The sequence below is a fragment of the Hoplias malabaricus genome, chromosome 9 (genome assembly GCF_029633855.1).
Source record: "Hoplias malabaricus isolate fHopMal1 chromosome 9, fHopMal1.hap1, whole genome shotgun sequence".
Lineage (NCBI taxonomy): Eukaryota > Metazoa > Chordata > Actinopteri > Characiformes > Erythrinidae > Hoplias > Hoplias malabaricus.
The window spans coordinates 37927357-37948709 of NC_089808.1; the positions used below are offsets into that span (position 1 = coordinate 37927357).

Genomic DNA, 21353 nt, shown 5'->3' on the forward strand with positions numbered 1-21353 from the left:
TGGATTAAGAAGGACACTCCAGCACTCCAGAAATGGAGCTCTATCATTCCAGAGATTGCAGTTCCCCTGCTCCACTGCCCAGTTTGGGGGCTACTCCACCAGATGATGCTTCACAAATGATGGTGGCCTCAACTCAGCCGCAGGACCATCTTATTTGGTGGAGAGTTCAGGGATGTAGTGGAACAAATCTATGTCTCAACCAGACAGAACATGTGCCGTACCCCAAGTCAAGCCCAACTCGTGACATGTGGTCTTACGTCCAGCCCATACAACATTTGCCACTGCTGTAACTGAGCCATAAATGCCCAAAGTGCCATCAGTTAAGCTTATATGTGTCTATCTGGGTTGAAATGAAGCCCAGTGACATTAGACTCATGTGCAGTTGCTCCAGAGTGTCCCATTTCATTTCATGCATTTGTATTGAGATTATACAAGCTGTGTGCACACAACTGACCGTCTTGGTCCACAGAGAGTGCTGAATTCACTCAGTATAAGAGGTGTGTACAAACCTTTGTGTATAGTGTGGTGTTGGTGGAACTCAAAGTGACTCGTTTCTAATAAAGTGGCAGGGGTTACTGGTGAAAATGTATATATTTGTTCGGTGACAAAAAAAAGGAAATTTGTAGCATTTTTCCAATGTTAAGAATACTTCAAAGAAACCAGTCGTCACAGATGTCCTTAGAAAGAATGTCCTCAACCAGGTCCTGGATGATGGAGCACAAAGAAAGAAGGATTATGGGAAAAGTCTATAGTGTTATCTCTATCTCGGGCTCTATTTTTACCCAGAAATATTCCTGGAAATAATTCTCCATGGGAAAATAACGTGTTTACAAAAATATGTGTGTGTCTATGTGTGAGTGTGTGTGTGTGTTGCGACTACTTCTTCTGTCCAGCCTTCTACATCTGGTAGTGATTAGAAGAGTGAGTATAAAGTGTGTGCAGTGTGTGTAGTAGTGTGCGTACGGGCGGCAGAAGGCTTCACTATGGCTGTGTTAACAGAGAATTCTGTATTGCAGAATCCAAGTTCATTTCAGCTTGAGGTCACAAAATCCACAGATAATTTTCCCAAACGTCTTGGGGATCATCGAGGTGTGACACCCGGAGGAAACCCACACAGACACAGAGAGAACACACCACACTCCTCACAGACAATCACCCGGAGGAAACCCACACAGACACAGGGAGAACACCACACTCCTCACAGACAGTCACCCAGAGCAGGAATCGAAAATCATATCAAGAACATATTCTAAATATTACAAAAAGTGTAGTTTTGATTAAAATCATAGACGTTCTTGTTACGGCTGATCTATCTGGAACAAACTGTGCCATAAATTAACAAAATGTGCCATGTTTCACAAAGTCAGAATGTTCATCTATAAAACAAAAGAGTTTTGTGACATACCCGTGATTTACGTGCTATAAAAAAAATCCTGCAGGACTTCCTCCACGTGTGGTGATTCAGTTATTTTGCCAGGATATATACATCACTGGATTAATCAAATGAAAATTATATTTATAACAGTTCATTAGAACAAAAATATCTCAGTTCTTCTGCATGGTTTGGTCAAAAAGGGGAAATGTACCAATGTATCATTCAGAAACTTGTCAGTGGCAGGGACAGGAAACCAGGAGATATATATATAATGTCTGTAACTGTAATTATTCTAATGAACACGACAGCCAGTAAAACCACAGAGCCACAAATCCACTTCCAGACCAGCGTTGTTTATTTAAAGGCAAACTGAGCAGAGAGAACAGTGAGATACAACAAGGTTATTACAGGTTAAATACTTCACAACAAACAGTGGCTGTAACATATTTCATTTAAGTATACAACAGAAATAAGTGCATGTTAGTATTATGAGATGAAAATCAAATGTGTTCAGTAACCTGTTAGTCCAGCTGGGATATGGCACTTGGGAGTTAAGTTAGCTGATACTTCCAAGGCTGAAAAGTAATACAGCAGCGTTATTGGGTTTTGACATTCTTAACTGTGCAAACAACTTTCCAAAAATGTAACAATAAGTGTCCAGAAAAGCTGAACAAAACACCTTAATGAAAGAGTATGTATGTCTCATTATAAACTATTCCCTAAGGAATGATCAATCAGGAACATAGCCCTTCCATAATGTTGAACAGCTGAGTCTGTGTAACTGATCCTGCGAAGCAGAGGCTTTGCTGGTAACTCCAAGAGACAAGTTGTCAGAATTTGGCCTTCATGCAGCATTATAATACCATTAATATTAACGTGTTTCAGGGGTAAAACCTGAATTAATGTAAATGAAAGCAGAATGATTCTTCATATCACCGTGTTCGACTCTGTCTTTTTCACATTCCTTTTACACGTTCCAAATAAAGACAGGAACACAGGTAGGAACACAATACCATGAACCAGGCCGAAAAGGATGACCAAGAACATGATTTTAAAGAAAGTCCTGAAAATGTAACTTTGAGAGGCTGCCAGCACCACTACCCCGGCGATGGTGGACACCGCTCCCTGGATCATCGGATGACCGAGACTGTAGAGAGCATCTATAGCCTTCTTATTGGCTGATGGCTCCTTGCTTGAGACAAAGGCATAGGATATATGAGCGGAGAAATCAACAGAAAAGCCTATGCAAATGACCAGGTTGATCATAGATATGGAATCTAGATTCACCCCCCAAAATGCCATGAAACCAGCCACACCCACAATGACGGACACAATAGAGAAGGTCACCCAGAGAGAGCAGAGGGGGTTTGGAATCAACATCAGAGAAATGAGCAACATGACCATAGTAGCCGCTACTATATTTTGGATGGTATTGTTAACTATGACGGCATACTGGTCAAAGTAGATGAATGCATAGTGGTAGACCATCACATCAACTGCGTGTGATTTTGAACATTTCTCCGCAGTTTCTCTAAAAGCATTCAACATGGTTTTCTCATCAATAGCTCGAGTAATGTTCACGGTCTGTATGTACATGCGAGAGGCAATAATTTGGTTCCCGGTGAAGTTAACATCCCTAATGAATCCTGAAACTTTGAGAAAAAAAGGTAGGTTACTTTTGAATCCTTTCTCATCTTTTACGTTCACAAACCACCCTGTTGCACCATATTGCAAGTAGTGATAAAGCCAAGAAACAGGAGGGCTGTCAGCAGTCATGGAGAGATTTCTGAACTCCTGAAAACATAAATCAAGCCTCTCTCGTGCACTAACGTTCCAATAAGGAAATGTTTCGTCCTTCACAACCACCATGACAGTGGGACCGTACTGTGAAAAGTACTTCTTTTCGTTATGGTAGTAATCAACCACATAGGAGCTGTCGACTGCTAAATTTTTCAGTTCAATTCCCTCTTGGATTTGCGTGCATCCGTAGAGGCTGGCAGCCACATACGCAGCATAGAGAACGATTATAAACGCTTTAGTCCAAGAATTGGTCAGAAATGGCCCATAATATTTCTTAAAGAACATCTGAGTTGGCATTTCTCTTTCAGCCCCAGACTGCTTATCATAAGCCCCTCCAACACAACAGACATTGCCATCAGTATCGTCTTTCGGTTCTGAGACTTTCAAGCAAGTCAGCCAGTGTCTATTGCCCTGTTCTCGCCTTCCATTTAGAGCTAGAAAAGCCCCAAAGAATGTGATGTTGTAGATGTAGCAGAACAACACTGCAGTCCCAGTGTACAAACAGAAAGACTGCACAGAGCGGAAAGGAGTCAACAGACCAATGTAAAAAGCTAGAACGTCTGTCAGTGTGGTGATTGTGATGGATACGGCCGCTTCTTTATACGTTTCTGCCATTCGATTTTCCACTTCATCCTTAACTTTAGACTTCTGCCAGCAGGAGAGCATAATGAACATGTCGTCAACTCCAATTCCTGCACAAAAACACAAAAACACAAAGAGAGGAATGAGTCACAAGGACCTGCAATCATTTCACTGCTTCCAGAATGAAACCTTTTCCTTTGTTTCTGTAGGCACCTTTTTAAAGTTTGACAAAGTAAAATGAAATTCTGAATACAGAATAAAATGTGGACCCACGAGTGCCTCTATCCCACCCCACCACTACCCTCAACCCCTGACCTCTGCCCTCCACTTCCAGTCATTGTGGAAGAGAGAAAGGGGAATTCCTGTTTTTAAATGATTGGCATGTATTCAAAATGACAGCTTCTATTTAAATTGTATTTTTTTAAAAAATGCATAAATGGACGATATTCCAAAAACATCGATTTTATTAAATATCACAGCACCACGGACCCTATGGGTTCTGTAAGGAGTGCGGTGTGTTCTCCCTGTGTCCGCGTAGGTTTCCTCTGGGTTCTCTGGTTTCCTCCCACGGTCCAAAAACAAATGCTGGTAGGTGGATTGGCGACTCAAAAGTGTCCGTATGTGTGTGAGTGTGTGTCGCCCTGTGAAGGACTGACCCACCGCGACTCTGAACTGGATCAGCACTTATAGATAATGAATGAATGAATGATGTAGATGTGTCTGGATGTGTAAGTGAGTGAATACAATGTTTAAAAACTCCAGCATCACTGCTGTGTCTGATCCACTTGTACCAGAGCAACACACACTAACACACCACCAGCAGCACTGAGAATGATCTACCGCCCAAATTATACCTGCTCTGTGTTTCTTGTTACCATTAAAGAGCAAGGTGAACGGGGAAAAAACAAAGTAATTAGAGTAACAAACTGTTTCCTTCCTGATATATCCTTTTTTTTTTATCTGGGACTTGGGATCCACCTACCAAAGCATACCAGTATTTTAAGATGTGGGAAAAACAATCAGACAATGTCTCTAGTCAAGGAATGAACCTAGGACCCCAGGACCCTGTAAATGTGAGACAGTGACTCCCTGTAGTTCCAGCAATTTAAAGCCTTCTGTATACATTTCATAATTGGAGATACAAGTGACAAAAAGCTAAACATTATTTATATGTTAAATAGTAAACTCACCCAGAATCAGAAATGGAGCAGACGCCACTGTCATGGCAAAAGGCACCCCACAGAAAAGCAGAAACCCAAAACTAGACAGCACAGCCAGACCAGCGGACAGTACTCCGAATGTGGCCACCCACACCTTGTTCCTCACACAGTCCAACCTACAGAAATGGAATGAATGACAAGCCAAAACTGTAACGAATTAACTTAAATAATGCTGCTATAACTTTGAGAGAAGAAAAACATTCTGAACTCATTATAGAAATCTGCTTCCATTTTCATTTAGACGTTTGGTCCAAAGAAGCTATTTTCCAATGAAGACAAGATAATACGATACAAAAGTGAATGTGAACATAACATAGAAAGGCCTTAATGAAAGACAAGTAGTCTTCAATAAACATGACTTCTCCCTGGACACATCCCGTGTGTACACATATAAATATGTCAGAAACTCAAAATGGCTTTGACTTTTTTAGATTTTGAGGTTCAAAGGCATGCCTCTGTATGTGCATCTAAATATTATCACATATTTATCTTCACGTGTGTTTTTTACTCACCTTAAGCAAGAAAAGATAGAGATGTTAATGGCTAAACAATACGTGATGGAAAAGAATGGGATCACAGAAGACGAACTGCGCTCAAACTCCTTTTCTCTGGATATTGAAGTGAAATAGGAAACAGACACCTAAACACACAGCATAAACATATTAGTTAGACACTGAAGAACCGTCATTCCACTCTCAAACTCTTCAGTGCTAACAGATTCATATCTAAAAAATCCAGAAACAGTAGCGGTATTAACATGGAAAGGCATCGGCATCTTACGTTCGTGTGACACTGGCACATGCCAGTAACATCGGCACCTAACGTACGAGTGACAGTGGCATCTATTTTTTTTTTTTGGTGACAGTGGCATGTGCCAATGGCATCTACTTTTTTTTTTTTGGTGACAGTGGCATGTGCCAATGGCATCGATTTTTTTTTTTGGGTGACAGTGGCATGTGCCAATGGCATCTATTTTTTTTTTTTTTTTTTTGACAGTGGCATATGCCTTTGTTTTGCGCAAATGCCGATGACATTGACATCCGTTTTATGACACTGACATATACTCCACTTCATTGTTGAACATCTGCCAGTAGACTAAGTTTAGCTAGCATTTGGATGTTTAAACTAGCTATATATTTAACTAGCGCACGTATGCTACTAGCATGTAAACGGACCAAACATGTGACATGCTACAAACATAGCATCCCTTATTCGCACACAGTCCACTGTCACTGTGTTCATGGACAATTGAACTAAAAGTTCTTCACAGTTAGGGGTATACGACGCTCCTCAAAACCACCACTTTTAAGACGACGACATACCACAATGCTGCCGTGCGATAACATGAGAGGCAGTAATATATAAATATATATAAATGTGTGTGTGTGTGTGTGTATGTATATGTATGTGTGTGTGTGTATAGAGTGAAAATCTAATATGACAGTGTATTAAATGAAACATTACTTTTTAAAATTTTCTAATTTAAATTGAGGTAGCAACCCTGCTAGGCCTAATCAGAAAATTGAACACTGGCATCATCTAGGGGCCAAAGGTCTTTCTCAAGAAGAACGAGAAAACAATATGGGGACATTGCACGGTAGGTGTGTTGTACTATTACGTATTAAATGAGTACAAATAGTGGTGTAGCTACCATTATTATTTATATTATTTTATACAGGTAATGTTAAATGCCGTGTAGTATCATGTTCACTGGTTATCAGTAATATATGGGAAATACATTTTATACTGCTAATATACAATAGAATGCTGTATAGGAATGCTATTAAAAGTGGCAGAGGGCTATACTATAAGGTTTAGTGTGCCTGCGTTCTGGTGCTGCAAGTCTCTGACATGTTAACATTGATACCTTAATTCTATCCTGTATTTATTTTGCTTTTTAGGACACACATTTGAAACACTTGATGGTCTGTTTCATGACATCCAGGCTCACAGTACTTGTCCATTCTGTAGAAAGTGTGATGAGTGCACCCAGGACCACATCTCTAAAAAACATCTCAAGTATTCTGTTTTTTTTAAAGATGCTAGCAATAGTAAGCAGTCTGTTTCTAATCTGAATTTCTATGTTAATAATGGTATATTTATTTTGATAAATGCTGAGGAAATACTAATGGCCAAAATGTTCCTTTGTGATCAGTATGATTGTCTTATTATTGAGATTAAAAACTTAAAAAATGATGTGCTGTTTATGATCTGTTGTTTTTGTAGACTTTTGATGACTTGTACAGTTAAACTAAATGTTCAGTAGTAATTACATAATGTTGAATTCTTTTTTCTGTCAGATCTTTTCACAGTGCCGTGTTTTTGTGCACAAGTTAAAGACTTAAAAAGAAGTCATTAAATAAACACATGGGCTTTATTTTAAAGGAGAAATTTAGGGGAAATCTGGATTATATGTCAGTAGAATTGGATGTCAGCACATATTATGAGCCTTCATCAGAAACTCATACATTGTCTTGGTTGAAACGTCAGCTTTCAAGAATCTGACATGCAGTGTTGTACAAGGCTATTAGAGCTTCACGTGGCATAAAGACATTTTAATTAATCTAGTAGTCCAGTAGTAATGTTGCTTGGCAGCATTGTGGTATGTGGACATCTTGAAAGTGGTGAGTTTGAGGAGTGTCGTATACCCCTTACTGGGAAGAACTTGTAGTTCACTTGTCCATGAACACAGTGACATGACTATGTTTGTAGCATGTCACTTGTTTGGTCCGTTTACATGCTAGTAGCATACGTGTGCTACCCAGTAAACAATTAGCCGTTGATTCGACGTTGAAATAACGTAATGACTGCCATCAACGTTCTCTTAAGGTTGAAAGTGAACGTTGAAAAGACGACCAAGCACAGACATTGAAAAAACGAGTATTAGACGTATTTTGGACGTCCGTTGACGTTATTAATTGGTCCCGAAATAAATTACTTGTATAAAACGCGTTTTGGACGTCCACTGACGTTATCGATTGGTCACCACTTAACTAACTTATTAAGATGGATTTTGGACGTCCATTGACGTTTAAAATATGTGTTTGACGGACAGACTACTTTTAAACCTATTCTGAACGTCCAGAGACGTTCCTTGTTTACTGAGTAGTTAAATATATAGCTAGTTTAAACATCCAAATGCTAGCTAAACTTACTGGCAGATGTTCAACAATGAAGTGGAGTATATGTCAGTGTCATAAAACGGATGTCAATGTCATCGGCATTTGCGCAAAACAGAGGCATATGCCACTGTCAAAAAAAAAAAATCGATGCCACTGGCATATGCCACTGTCACTAAAAAAAAAAAAAAAAGATGCCACTGTCACCTGTACGTTAGGTGCCGATGTCACTGGCATGTGCCAGCGTCACGCGAACGTAAGATGCCGATGCCTTTCCATGTTAATACTGCCTCTCTCCAGAAATGTGTCTCTCCCAAACAGGTTTAACTTTGGTCAAAGAGACTCCAAAACGGTAACTCTGAAGACAAAGCCACACTCTTGTATGAATTTTGATGGATGGTTATACAGCAACTATTTAGGGCCAATAATAATGGTCAGTTTTGACACGGTATAAGGGTAGATTGCATTTTCAATATATGGAAATTGACAGAGATACAAAGCGTTTTTTTCTGACAAAGATGATAGGAAAGATGATTTTACATTATAATTGTTTTACTATTAGGGGCGGCACGGTGTCGCAGCAGGTGTCGCAGTCACACAGCTCCAGTGACTTGGAGATTGTGGGTTCGATTCCCGCTCTGGGTGACTGTCTGTGAGGAGTGTGGTGTGTTCTCCCTGTGTCTGTGTGGGTGTCCTCCGGGTGACTGTCTGTGAGGAGCATGGTGTGTTCTCTCTGTGTCTGTGTGGGTTTCCTCCGGGAGAGTGTGTGTGAAGAGTGTGACCTCCCAAGTTGATGAGATTGGTTCTTTATGTTTATGATGTAAGAAACCCTATCTGTCTGAATCCTCCTGTTTGAGAAGCAGAAAGATTAACCATGGACCTGACTGTTTATTTCACTCATGATATGTTTTCTAGCATAAAATCCACATCACAAATATATGCCAAAAATGACAAACACAACTTTTTCTTTTTATCTCAAGGTGTTTTAAGTAATTGGACATGAATTGTCAATAATTCTAAAGTAAACTTGTAAATCAATGTCACAGCCCCTTAAAAAAAGGAAAGTGTAAAACGAAACTCATGGATCTACTCACCGTCTTCAGCCCTGTGTATTTGGAAATCAGATTTATAAAACCTTTTAACCACAAGTCACTTTCAGATGAGTTTTCTCTTAAGTAATAAAAGACCCTGATGGCCTTTGCACTGCTGACTTCCTGGGTGCCTTCTTTTAACTGCACTCCACCCAAGATTGACCCTAGGAAGGTCTTTTCGTGCAAGGGGTAGATCAGTTTCGTTGCTGAAATTTTACTGGAGTTGTAGCTGATCATGTCCAGCACTGGGTTGAACATACACTTTCCTTTCGATTGAGCACAAAGGCTCGAGTACTTGCTCCCTGCATCGAAGTTCTTAACGGCTGTGTCCAGGTCAATAACCTCCTGCAGCCCCTCCTCGGTCAGTACGTTCTCCCCCTGCGAGGCTGTGATGATCAGAGCGGCGTATGTCCCTTCGGCTGAGAGCCGTAGCCGGGAGAAGTCTCCGGTGTCTGGGAAGCGCTCTTGTACGAACTGCCTCTCTTGTTTAGCGGGACCGTTAACAGGTGTAAACTGATCCTCGATGCCTTTGGCCTCCCTCTGTCGAAGAAAAATAAAGCCTGCTCCCAGACCACCGGACAAAAACAAGGGCACTATCAAAAAACCCCACGGATATTTACCGACACAACGGCCGAGCTCCCTGAAGCCCAGGGACAGGGGCTTTTCTAAGCAGTTCGTTCTACAGCTGGGCATCTTGCAGTGTAGTCTGTGTCTAACCCGACTATTTACAGCCTAACGGCGTGTGTTTTCCGAGATACCGCTGCCGGGAAATTGGTAATTTTCACTTTCGTTTCTTTTTACCAACAACAGGGACAGGTGTTACACCAAATTCTGTGACCGTCGAGTTCTGTGACCCTAGAGGGCGCTACTTCATAGACTTGGCATAGGGGTTCACAATTTCTAACGGCTGCCGTCAGAATGCATGACCTCATTGAATTTTAATTACATAAATGCACTTAAACATGAATGTTTATGAGGTTTATATGGAGATTCAGTGGGGGTCACAAATTCTGATGGCAGCTGTCAGAAATGTATGACCCTTATGCTGGACACGAAGTAGCGCCGTCTGTGGTCACAGAAATTGACGGTTACAGAATTAGGTGTGACACAGGCTTTGACCGCGCATGCGCGTTAACTTGAAGCGTTTACTTAAACGGCCGTTCCACTGACAGGGCACTGGGTTCATATTAGTGATGGGAATTTCGGCTCTTTTTGGGGAGCCGGCTCTTTCGGCTCCTAAATGGCTCTTTGTTTTACCACTTATTTCCACTGGTACAGAACAATATTACCTACATTTTACATGACTATATGGACAAAATATTATTGTTCAATATTAAAAATAAATAGTGTTGCAATGGCCAATTGTTTTTATGGCTGTCTTGTAATAACTCACTGATTGCACTCACACATTCAATTGTATAAATAACTTTAAATAATAACTTAAAATTATAAATAACTTTAATTTTTTATATAAACACCTTAATACAAAAATCACTTGAAAACTCTGAAATATAGCCAATGGAACCCAAAAGGTGGGTATTACAAAATAGCTTATTAAATTAAATAATCATCCATTTCTGGGAAATAAAATAAACAAATAGTCTCTAAAGTGCAAAACAGCAGCATTCAACGGTAGTGATTAAAACAACCACAACTGTCAACAAACATTTAACTGATTTAACATATTCTTAATCTATTTTTTGGAAGGCAGAAGTGTCCAAGTGTCTCAGCTCGGAGGGTTGGAGTTTGCTTGTTGTTCTCTGATTGGTTGAATGACAAGCCTTAGAAAAAAAATGGCTCGGTCTTAGACAGGAACCGGCTCTCATCGTTCACTTACAAGAGCCGGCTCTTTGAACCGGTTCGTTCGCGACCGACACATCACTAGTTCATATCAAACTAGAACTGAACAAAAACGGCTTTATTGTTGGGTTTATATTCGACACCACAGTCACAAAATCTCTCCCCCATCTGTCTCTTTTTCTCTTACCCTGTTTATCCGTCTCTTTTCCCCTCATTCCGTTTCTCTCATTCTTACGCATTCTCACTATCTCTTCCTCCCAATCTCACCCCTCCCTCTCTCCGCCTGTTTCTTACTTTCTCACACATTATTTCTCTCCCTCTGCTTTTTGCTCTTCTCTTTTTCACTCTTTTCCCCCACTAACTTACTTTCTCACTTTTTTCTGTCCATGTGTATTTCACTGTAGCTACGTAAATGATTAATGTCGGCCAACTTTGGATTCACATGTAGATAATAAGTCATGGGGTCAATCCCTCACTTCAGTGCCTTTTTTGTGTGTGTCTATTAGTTATATTAGTGTGTCTATTTGTTATATTAAAAGTTGTACACATCACATTACACAGCTTTGTACAAAACTGACACAGGGATCTACAGTGTTCATGAGCACTGGAAATTACCCAAAGAAAATACAGCTTTTTTCAAGTCAGAAAATTAATAATACATTTATAGATTTATGCTAAAAGCTTGATGTTGAGACAGTTTGCAATATTTGATTTTAATATTCACAATTTTAGAAATAGAAAGAATGAATTTAATGACGAGAGCTTCACAAACATTAGTTTAATGACTGACTGTTACACACCCTGGCAAATCCTCTACTCTTCAGCCGTGACAGTACAGATCTAAAGTTATGCTAGTTACATGGGAATTGGTAGAGTTTAAAAAAGGCATTTGCATGAATAAACATTTATATGAAATAAATAAATGACAAAATCACTAAATACATAATTTAATACATCAATTAGCCAGTAAATAACACTTTTGAATCCACAAAATGAATGATAAATTAACAGTGCTTCTGGCATAACAAAGAGCTTAGCCAGACTTACCAGCAGGCGTTGGCCAGAATGGATTTTAAATGTCAATTTTCCTGTCCTGACATGAGAATCAAACCCAGGACCCCATGACCTTGTAGCTTAGGGGCAGCGACTCGTCCTGTTACCGTACCATTTCAATAACACACTACCCAAAAATTCAGATCAGAATTAAAAACAAACTGTACATTAATTGCACTGATATTAAAGGAGGTATCACAGAATTACATCGTGATATATTGTGCTGTGATATATTGATTCAACCCTTCTTTAAAACATCACCAGAGTTCAGAAAAAAGCTTCAACAAAGAGAAAGAATCTTAGGATCTTCTCATGCTGAGTCCAAACCAGTCTTTATCCTAATAATCCTTGAAAATTAACTGAAGATACTTACTTAATCCCACCTCATTAATGTAGTTATGAAATAATTGTCTGGGCAAAGGACAACACCCATTATCCTACACATCCCATGCCCAACCCTAACCCTAATCCTCTTCTCACCTTTCAGTTTCTCCTCCTCACCTCCTTGTAATGATTCTTCAATAACGGCTTTCTTCTCCCTAACATTCTCTAAGATCAGTTCACCTGAGAAAACTATGTCCTTTTACATCAAGGAAAGGCTTGGCTCAGTCATAAGAATTAATCACATCCCCAGAAGCTGATGCTTTTTAAGAGCTGTGAAAGTCACCATGTGAAGTCGCTTCCATAAACCTTAAATTATTATCCAGATAACTTGGAAAAGAGGTATTCAAACTTTTTCCATTACAAGGTTGTCACGGCTGGGCAGGGTGGACGAGGAGGCAGACGTTACACGCAAGGGGTGTTTATTACAAAGAACAAAACTATAACAAAACTAATACTACCAAACTAGATTAAACTGAACAGGACTAGAGACAGACTAGGAAACAGCCATGAACCAGGGTAGACATGGGTAAACTTAGAGTTGTCTAAATATTAGATCTGGATCATGAAGGACACTCCAGCACTCCAGAAATGGAGCTCCATCATTCCAGAGATTGCAGTTCCCCTGCTCCACTGCCCAGTTTGGGGGCTACTCCTCCAGATGATGCTTCACAAGTGATGGTGGCCTCAACTCAGCCACAGGTCCATCTTATGTGGTGGAGAGTTCAGGGATGCAGTGGAACAAATCTATGTCTCACCCAGACAGAACATGTGCTGTACCCCAAGTCAAGCCCAACTCGTGTCATGTGGTCTTACGTCCAGCCCATACAACATTTGCCAGTGCTGTAACTGAGCCATAAATGTCAAAAGTGGCATCGGATAAGCTTAAATGTGTCTATGAAGCCCAGTGACATTAGACTCATGTGCAGTTGCTCCGGAATGTCCCATTTCATTTCATGCATTTGTATGGAGATTATACAAGCTGTGTGCACACATCTGAATGTCTTGGTCCACAGAGAGTGCTGAATTCACTCAGTATAAGAGATGCATACAAACCTTTGTGTATAGTGTATAGTGTTGGTGAACTCAGAGTTTCTAATAAAGTGGCAGGGGTTACTGGTGAAAATAAATATATTTGTTCAGTGACAAAAAAGGTATTTTTCCAATGTTAAAAACACTTCAAAGAAACCAGTCGTCAAAGATGTCCTTAGAAAGAATGTCCTCAATCAGGTCCTGGATGATGGAGCACAAAGAAAGAAGGATTATGGGAAAAGTCTATAGTGTTATCTCTATCTCTTGCTCTATTTTTACCCAGAAAAATTCCTGGAAATAATTCTCCATGGGAAAATAACATGTTTACAAAACTATGTGTGTGTGTGTGTGTGTGTGAGTGTGTGTGTGTGTGTGTGTGTGTGTGTGTGTGTTGCGACTACTTCTTCTGTCCAGCCTTCTGCATCTGGTAGTAATTAGAAGGGTGAGTATAAAGTGTGTGTAGTAGTGTGCGTACGGGCAGCAGAAGGCTTCGCTATGGGAGTGTTAGCAGTGCTGGGGCTCCAGCTGTGTCTGTTTGCCTTTGGTCTTGAGGGAAAAGCTCTCCCTCCATGGGCAGTTCCTGAGAGTGACCCAGAAATGCAGAATAGTATGTTTGAACCCCCAGGATTTGAGATGGGAAATGGGGAACTGCATCATCCTGAGGTAAGCTCTGAACCTGCACTATTACACTGTCAAAAATTCATCATTTTTTCTGCTATCAAGTTTGTGCTCCTTTCCTGCAGTAAGAACATCCATTTTTCTGGGCAACTTTATGCTGTGAGCATTTGATGGCATTCAGACATTAGAAAATTAGTGAGATGAGGTACTGATGTTAGTTCTAGATTCAGCTAAACCTGTATGTATTGGATGGTGAAGCATCATTCCAGAGCCTCACATTCCTATGCTGAGGGGTTTATAACTCTGTAGGCCCCACTTGGCATTGGGCATAGTGAATTAAAGCTCATGTGCAGCTTCTCCAGAGCACCCCATGTGTGCAAAACTGACGAGTAACGAGTTACTTCATGTTTATTAGGAGCACAGGACAGTGATGCTGATACTCTCTCGTCTGTTCTGCTGCTTTTACTAAACAAGTCAAAATTTAACTGGGGGCAAACACTTTTTCACACAGGGTCATGTAGGTTTGGATTTTTTTTAAAAAACTACATTTTGTGATTGTTTGTGTTGTCTTTGACCAATATTTCAATTTGTTTGATGAGCTGACACTTTTAAAAGAGACAAACTTACAAGCAAAATAACAACAGTCATAAATACAAAGTGACATCTGGAAGTTATTGGTCTGCTACCAAAGAAGGTTGAAACAGCCCCTCCCCCCTCACCATGACACTGCTGATTGGTTCATGAGCAGGGACATCCATTACAATGTTTTGATAAATAACAGATGCAGGATCATTTCATGCTTGTTGTTCACCGTTTCCCAACTCTGAATTAACAAATGCATTTGTTGGGCATATTTCTATTCAGACATAGTCATCATTATCTGTATGGTTTATATTTCAATATCAGTGAACCCTCACAGAGCAGGTATGATTTGAGTGGTTGATCATTCTCAGAGCTGTAGCGACACTGACGTGGTGGTGGTGTGTTTGTGTGTTGCTCTGGTACAAGTGGATCAGACACAGCAGTGCTGCTAGAGTTTTTAAAGCCCCCAGTATCCGATTATACCTGCTCTGTATTGATCCTGACCTTTAAAGAACATAGTTAAGATGGGCTTAAAGGTATGCAGAGCAAAAGATGCACTACAGTCTGTGGTTGTATTATTACAAAGCGCTCCTGTATGGTCTGATTGGTGTATGCACCATATGGTATAGGTACAGAACATTTGAAGGTTTGTCTTGTATGATACTGTGTGATCACCACTTCTTCAGGGTACACCCACCGTGGACATGTGGTGTGTACTCACAGCTTGTATAATCACAAAATAAATCCAGAACTATAACAGGATGCTCTATCAAGCTGCACATGAGTCTGGATTGGATTAAAAATGGATAGGATTAAATCATGGCCATCACCTTTAATAACGTTAGTAAGGCAAGTTTTGTTGGGTGATTAGTTTTGGAACAGGGCTTGTGCACAGCCCTGGCTCTTTAAATGGGAAACAAACTAAGTGTCTGGCTCTCCCTGCATCGCTGACTGAGCCACGATCGAGAAATGGCACTTGACCCCTGAATTGGATTACAGACAATGAATGAGTTGCATTACTTAGGACTGACACCAAATTCGAGAGGCCTCTAATCTTCCATGAAAGTAAACGTAGACAAAAGTACTACAAACATAATCTCAGTCCGGTTCTAAACAAACTCTGGAGAGGTTTGTTTCTAGTGAGAATGTGAACAGACCTCAATCTGACTCAACTATAAGGTCAGTGCTATGGTCAGTCTTTGCCCTAAGGCCTTCCCTTGATGTTTGATGCCGATTTCGAAGCGTGAGCAAAAAGGGCTAAAGGGTTCAAGTGTTCAAGGAGTTGGAGAGTTGAGAGCAGAGTGGGACACTCGCACCCTTCAGGTGTTTACCTCACTACGACTTAAACGCAAAACACATTTTTATCATTTTTAATGATACTTTACATGATGATTGTGACCAACAAGCTTTCTTCTCTGTTAATAAACAGAAAATCATATTGTCTCTCCCTGTAATCCTCTCTAACACATTGGACACACAGGTTAATGCCTTTCTGACGAGTTCACCACAACTTTACATGAAATCTCCAGATTCTGTGGTTTGCGATGTCACGTTTTGGTGTGCTTTAATTTTTTCTTTGTGTGAAAACAAACCAAACCAAGGAGAAACACTACACTGTAAAAATTGCTGTAAATGTACAGCAAGTCTGCTACAGTATTTTATTGTAAATCACAGTATTTGCAGTAAATTATTGTATTATTCAATTACAGTAATATGCTGTAAATTTGAAATACAGTAGTGTTCCTGTAAAAATACGGTAAATGCCTGGGAACCCTGCTGCCAGTATTTTACTGTAAAATTTACAAGAAATGTTTTACGGTGTATTTACTGATTCAGACCACAGCAAACCATCTACTGTTGTGACAACAGTAGATCTCCTGAATCTTCTACTTTGCCTTTACGACTACAATAAAATCTTCACAGCTATGATGCTAGTGTAAAGAAAGCTGTTACTGCAGCAAAGGAGTAAATTCCCTTAATACCCTTGATATCAGGTGAAATGTGGGATGTTGGAAAGGTGTCCCCACACTTTATGAGCATGTAAACGTTTTGTTTTACGGCAGGAACCTGAATTTGGAGTGGAAATGAAATATCAGGACCATGAGGATACTGACTTCATGCTAATGGTATGAGCGCCTCATCTAGAAATGATCTGCTCTTCTTCCGCCATGTTCTGACTCTCTGAAGAGGAAGTAAACATAATAAACTCTTATACGGTCATGTCCAGTTTTCTTTGGAATAAACTGAGTGTGTGGGGTGTTTTGGTTCATACATTCTTTCAACAATGTTGCTGTGACTGTTTTATTAGAGACACAGAGAGAGACGCTCTCCAGGACAGGAGAAGAAAACGAAGAAGATAAAGAAGCCCAATCCAGGGGCCTACTCCACAATAAGTGTATTTCATTCCAATGTGCTCAAGACTTATGGAGAAATGACAATAAAGACCACTAGACTTGAATTTTGTAAAATGGTGCTCTCATTGTCAAAAAAAAAGTTTTGTGAGATTGTGGTTTTGATTATCCTCCCTCTCACTCTCTCCATCTTCTAGATGCTTTCACAAGATCGCTCTCTGGAGGAGAAGAAAACTCCAGCTGTAAGTCAGCTGTTCTTCTCAGTCAGTCTGATGCATAGCTTGAACGTATGGTTCCAAATATCCTTCTGCGTAGTTCTATGAAATGAAGGATCGTGATGGTGTCAAATTGAATGAGGACGTATAAAAAAAAGGCTGTGTTCAGATGGTGGAGAGGAGTCCGCAAAATAAAAACATGTGCATGAACTTCGAGTAATCCACCTCGGATTGGAGTGGAGTATATTTTTTTAGGAGAGGTCTTTATGGATGTCCACTGGAGTTGAACATTTTTCACCACAATCCGCTAGAATTCAAAGCGGTGTTCTGCAGTGGATAAAGCACTGGCTGTAGAATCCACATCATGCAATCAGATACAATCAGATACAATCAGATATAGCAGTGTTTTAAGAGGAATCCCCTTTGCTGTCTGAACAGAGCCTAAGAAAAGATTTGCGATTAAAACATTTCCAACTCTCTAAGGTGTCCCGGGCTAAAAGGCAGCTCAATGCAGAAAGAAAGAAGAACAGCAGAAATGGCCAAAAAGCAATAGGAAAATACAGCTCCATTGGATCAGAGGTAAATAACATTCAGCAAACCATTGAACAACGACAATGGTTTTTATCATTTCTAAATGGTTGTGTGAATTCTGGGTGAGTTTTAATAAAGCCAATGACTCTAGCACAGATACACCCCTATACATCATCACCCTCTACACTATAGCACTGTTCAGGTGTTTGAATAATCTGATCATACTTTTAATTATAACTGAGTAATCAAAACCTAATGCTTTATCTGTATTGTACACCAAAGTGTTTTACTATTCTCACAATATTTTAGTGAATAGATAAGTGCTAGATCTGCACTTGTATCGTTGTAATACTAATATCTTAATGTATATTGTGTTTTTAATATTTCTAATGATCTTTTGTAGTGCTTGTAACATTGTAAATGTCTGAGTCTTTATCTATCTATCTATCTATCTATCTATCTAGCAGGTTCCCAAGCAGAAAACCAGTGAATAGTCAAAAGGTAAAGAAGCCTTTAATACATAAAGATTACAGTGACCAATCTTTTCATTTCAAGCATGAAAACCAACCACAAAACAACATTTCTACTCAACAAAACTGTCCACGTCACTTCAGGGCTCTTCATACACTATTGTGTGGTTTCCCAGACAGTCTTGGACTATGTCCTCCTTTCAACCGAAAATCACAATTTAAAATGCTGTGTTGTCCAGGACTAGGCTTAATCCTTGTCTGGGAAACCAGCCCTAAAGTAGTATAAAGGATGTGTGTGTCATCCGTAATCAATATTGAATTCACCTAGTGTGAAGTTCCCTCACTGGACACAGGTATACACTCTTAAGTAAAGAATATGATTCTATACAGGACCATGAACACTTAACGAGACTTTGCGGGATTAAAGGGTTAAAGGCTTCTTCGTATTCCTGAAAAATGTGATAAAGAGTTTTACATTTTTCTATTTATTTAATGTTATACTTATATAGCGACCTTTTGGAAACCCAAGGACACTTTACAATCAGCACTCAACATTCAATCCACACACACACACACACACACACACACACTGGCGAGAAGCAGCAGCCAAATGCACACAGCGTACTCTCGACCAGAACGACCGTCCACCTGGAGGACTGCATTGGGCACCAGGGACTAACCCAGGACCGAGCACCAGTTCATATCTGGGCACACACACATTCACTCACACACATACAGACATTCATTCACATACACATCAAGACAGTTATGAGAGAAGCCAATTTACCTAACCTCCATGCTTTTTGGACTGTGGGAGGAAACCAGAGGCCCTGGAGGAAACCCATGTCGACACAGGGAGAACAGATGGGACTCTGGGATACTTTATTGAGAACCCCTTAATCATGCAAAGAGTTCTTTGAGTGCACAGGGTCTATACCCCCACCACTGCACCAGATTAATATTAAAGGACAAGTCAAATCCTGGACCTGAATATTATCTCCTTTTATCTCAACTCACCTGAACATATAGAATAGTCCTGACCCAACCCCTGAAGTGATACACATATACACATACAAACCAGTTACAGTCATTAATACATCACTGATAATGACACCATGAATATCTAATTTTGACCACACCTGATATTAGTAATAAGGTATGGCTGACTCTCTCTGTTTCAGACAAAGGTGAACTGATGAAGGACAAGAGAAAGACCAGCTCACTGTCGTATTTCGTCCAGTCGGACCTCATCATAATGGGATTTTATACAAACCCTTTTTTGCATGTATGTTCATAATATGTAAAACAAGCATATTCTAGATTTTCTAGCCATGACTTTACAGACTTAATATTATCTTTTCCTTTATAAGTCTCTGATGTACTCTTTCAGTGTTACAGTGTATGGCTAAAAGTTTGGGAACACTTGGTCAACCAAGATCCGTTCTGCAATTAAAGAGCAATGATCTGGAGTGTGTCACTTTTGTTACGTTCAGGTTTGAGAAGATTTTACATTAGACTCTGAGACATTTCTGTGAAAATGTATTGACATTCAGTTATGAGAGCTGTGTAGTCAGTTGAGGTGCTAGTGTTGGATGATTGGTTTTGGCTAATGTTCCTTATTCTACAGCTCAGTGCTTTTCATTGGAGATAGAAATGTACAAAAACTGGGACTGTGCAAACGAACACATTTGCTCACGAACGGAGATGCATTTACAAACAATGAGGAGTGTCCATAAACTTTTAGACACTATATATCTCTTTTTATCCGTGCAGTAGTGCCAACACTGACCGCCAGGTGGCAGCATGTACCCACACGGTCTTAAAATACAAACGTTGATAAGCTAATTTGATTAACTTTAACTAAAATAAAACGGCATCCCTTAAAGCTTGTGTCTCGAGTTGTTTAATTCATAATAACAGGGGCTTCTATCCCCTGAAATATAAAACATTAAGATCTGGACTACTCTCCTTTAAAATTCACTGAAGTCCAAAGAAAACTAGGCCTTTTTACCACGTTCACCAAAACGGATATAACAGATACCTGTCTGGTGTATTCCTGCTCTTTCAAAGCTCTTTTATCCTACAAATAGTCACTGTGAATACAGAGGATAAGCAGAAACATTAATCAGGTCTGGCCAAACTTACTCACAGGGCAACATACACACATTCACTCACACACTCACACCTATGGACACTTTTGAGTCGCCAATCCACCTACCAACGTGTGTTTTTGCACTGTGGGTGGCAACCGGAGGAAACCCATGCAGACACAGGGAGAACACACCACACTCCTCACAGAGAGTCACCCGGAGGAAACCCACGCAGACACAGGGAGAACACACCACACTCCTCACAGAGAGTCACCCGGAGGAAACCCATGCAGACACAGGGAGAACGCACCACACTCCTCACAGACAGTCACCTGGAGGAAACCCATGCAGACACAGAGAGAACACACCACACTCCTCACAGACAGTCGCCCAGAGCGGGAATCAAACCCACAACCTCCAAGTCCCTGGAGCTGTGTGACCGCGACACTAACCTGCTTTGCCACTGTGCCGCCCTGGCCAAACTTTAGTAGTGTAAAATATACATCCGATCATCCCCTAAACTGCTCTCTTCAGAAGAGAGAAGCTATTTCCAACAAAATGGGTATTACATATTACTTTACACTTTAATTTCCTTTCATTTAATGTTTACAAATCTATGAATATAAAATTAGCCCCCACCTCCATCTCCACCATTTTCTCCACCACTCTCCTACAGCTTGAAAGCCCCACTTCACATGTTGATGGGATTGGTTCCTTAGGTTTATGATGCAAGAAACCCTGGCTGTCCTAATTTGCATGTTTGATACTGTCTTTGGCACACTGCAGTTTCAAAGTGAAAGTGGTCAACCATTTTGTTGGCTGTTATTTCACACATTATACGCCTTGTAGTGTAAACAACACACACCAAACTTCAAAGATGTGATGTGAGTCAAGGAACTAACACAAAACACCGAGAGCCTTTAAAACACATGTGGATGTTAGTGAATGCCAATTTGTTTATGTTCTAGCAAGTGATTGTGTAACTACTGACCATAAAATATTGTAAATATAGAAAATTCCTTCTGGAAATGATTTAATATATG

At 40.1% G+C, this 21353-nt stretch overlaps 1 protein-coding gene across 1 annotated transcript; it reads right to left on the reverse strand.

The window, feature by feature from the left end:
* Window positions 1-1690: 1690 nt before the first annotated feature.
* On the reverse strand, window positions 1691-10050 carry LOC136707781 (patched domain-containing protein 3-like). The gene is made up of 4 exons (XM_066682034.1): window positions 9191-10050; window positions 5490-5617; window positions 4948-5093; window positions 1691-3867 (listed from the first exon to the last, which is right to left on the reverse strand). The coding sequence occupies exons 1-4, from the start codon at window positions 9878-9880 to the stop codon at window positions 2303-2305; spliced, it is 2529 nt and encodes an 842-aa protein (XP_066538131.1). The 5' UTR covers window positions 9881-10050; the 3' UTR covers window positions 1691-2302.
* Between the last annotated feature and the right edge of the window lie 11303 nt (window positions 10051-21353).

Coding starts and splice junctions, on each gene's coding strand:
- LOC136707781 (XM_066682034.1), bottom strand. CDS start 9,880: ATGCCCAGCTGTAGAACGAACTGCTTAGAAAAGCCCCTGTCCCTGGGC. Junction 5,618..9,190: donor AATACACAGGGCTGAAGACG/GTGAGTAGATCC, acceptor CTGTGTGTTTAG/GTGTCTGTTTCCTATTTCAC. Junction 3,868..4,947: donor TGCTCCATTTCTGATTCTGG/GTGAGTTTACTA, acceptor GTTTTTGTGCAG/GAATTGGAGTTGACGACATG.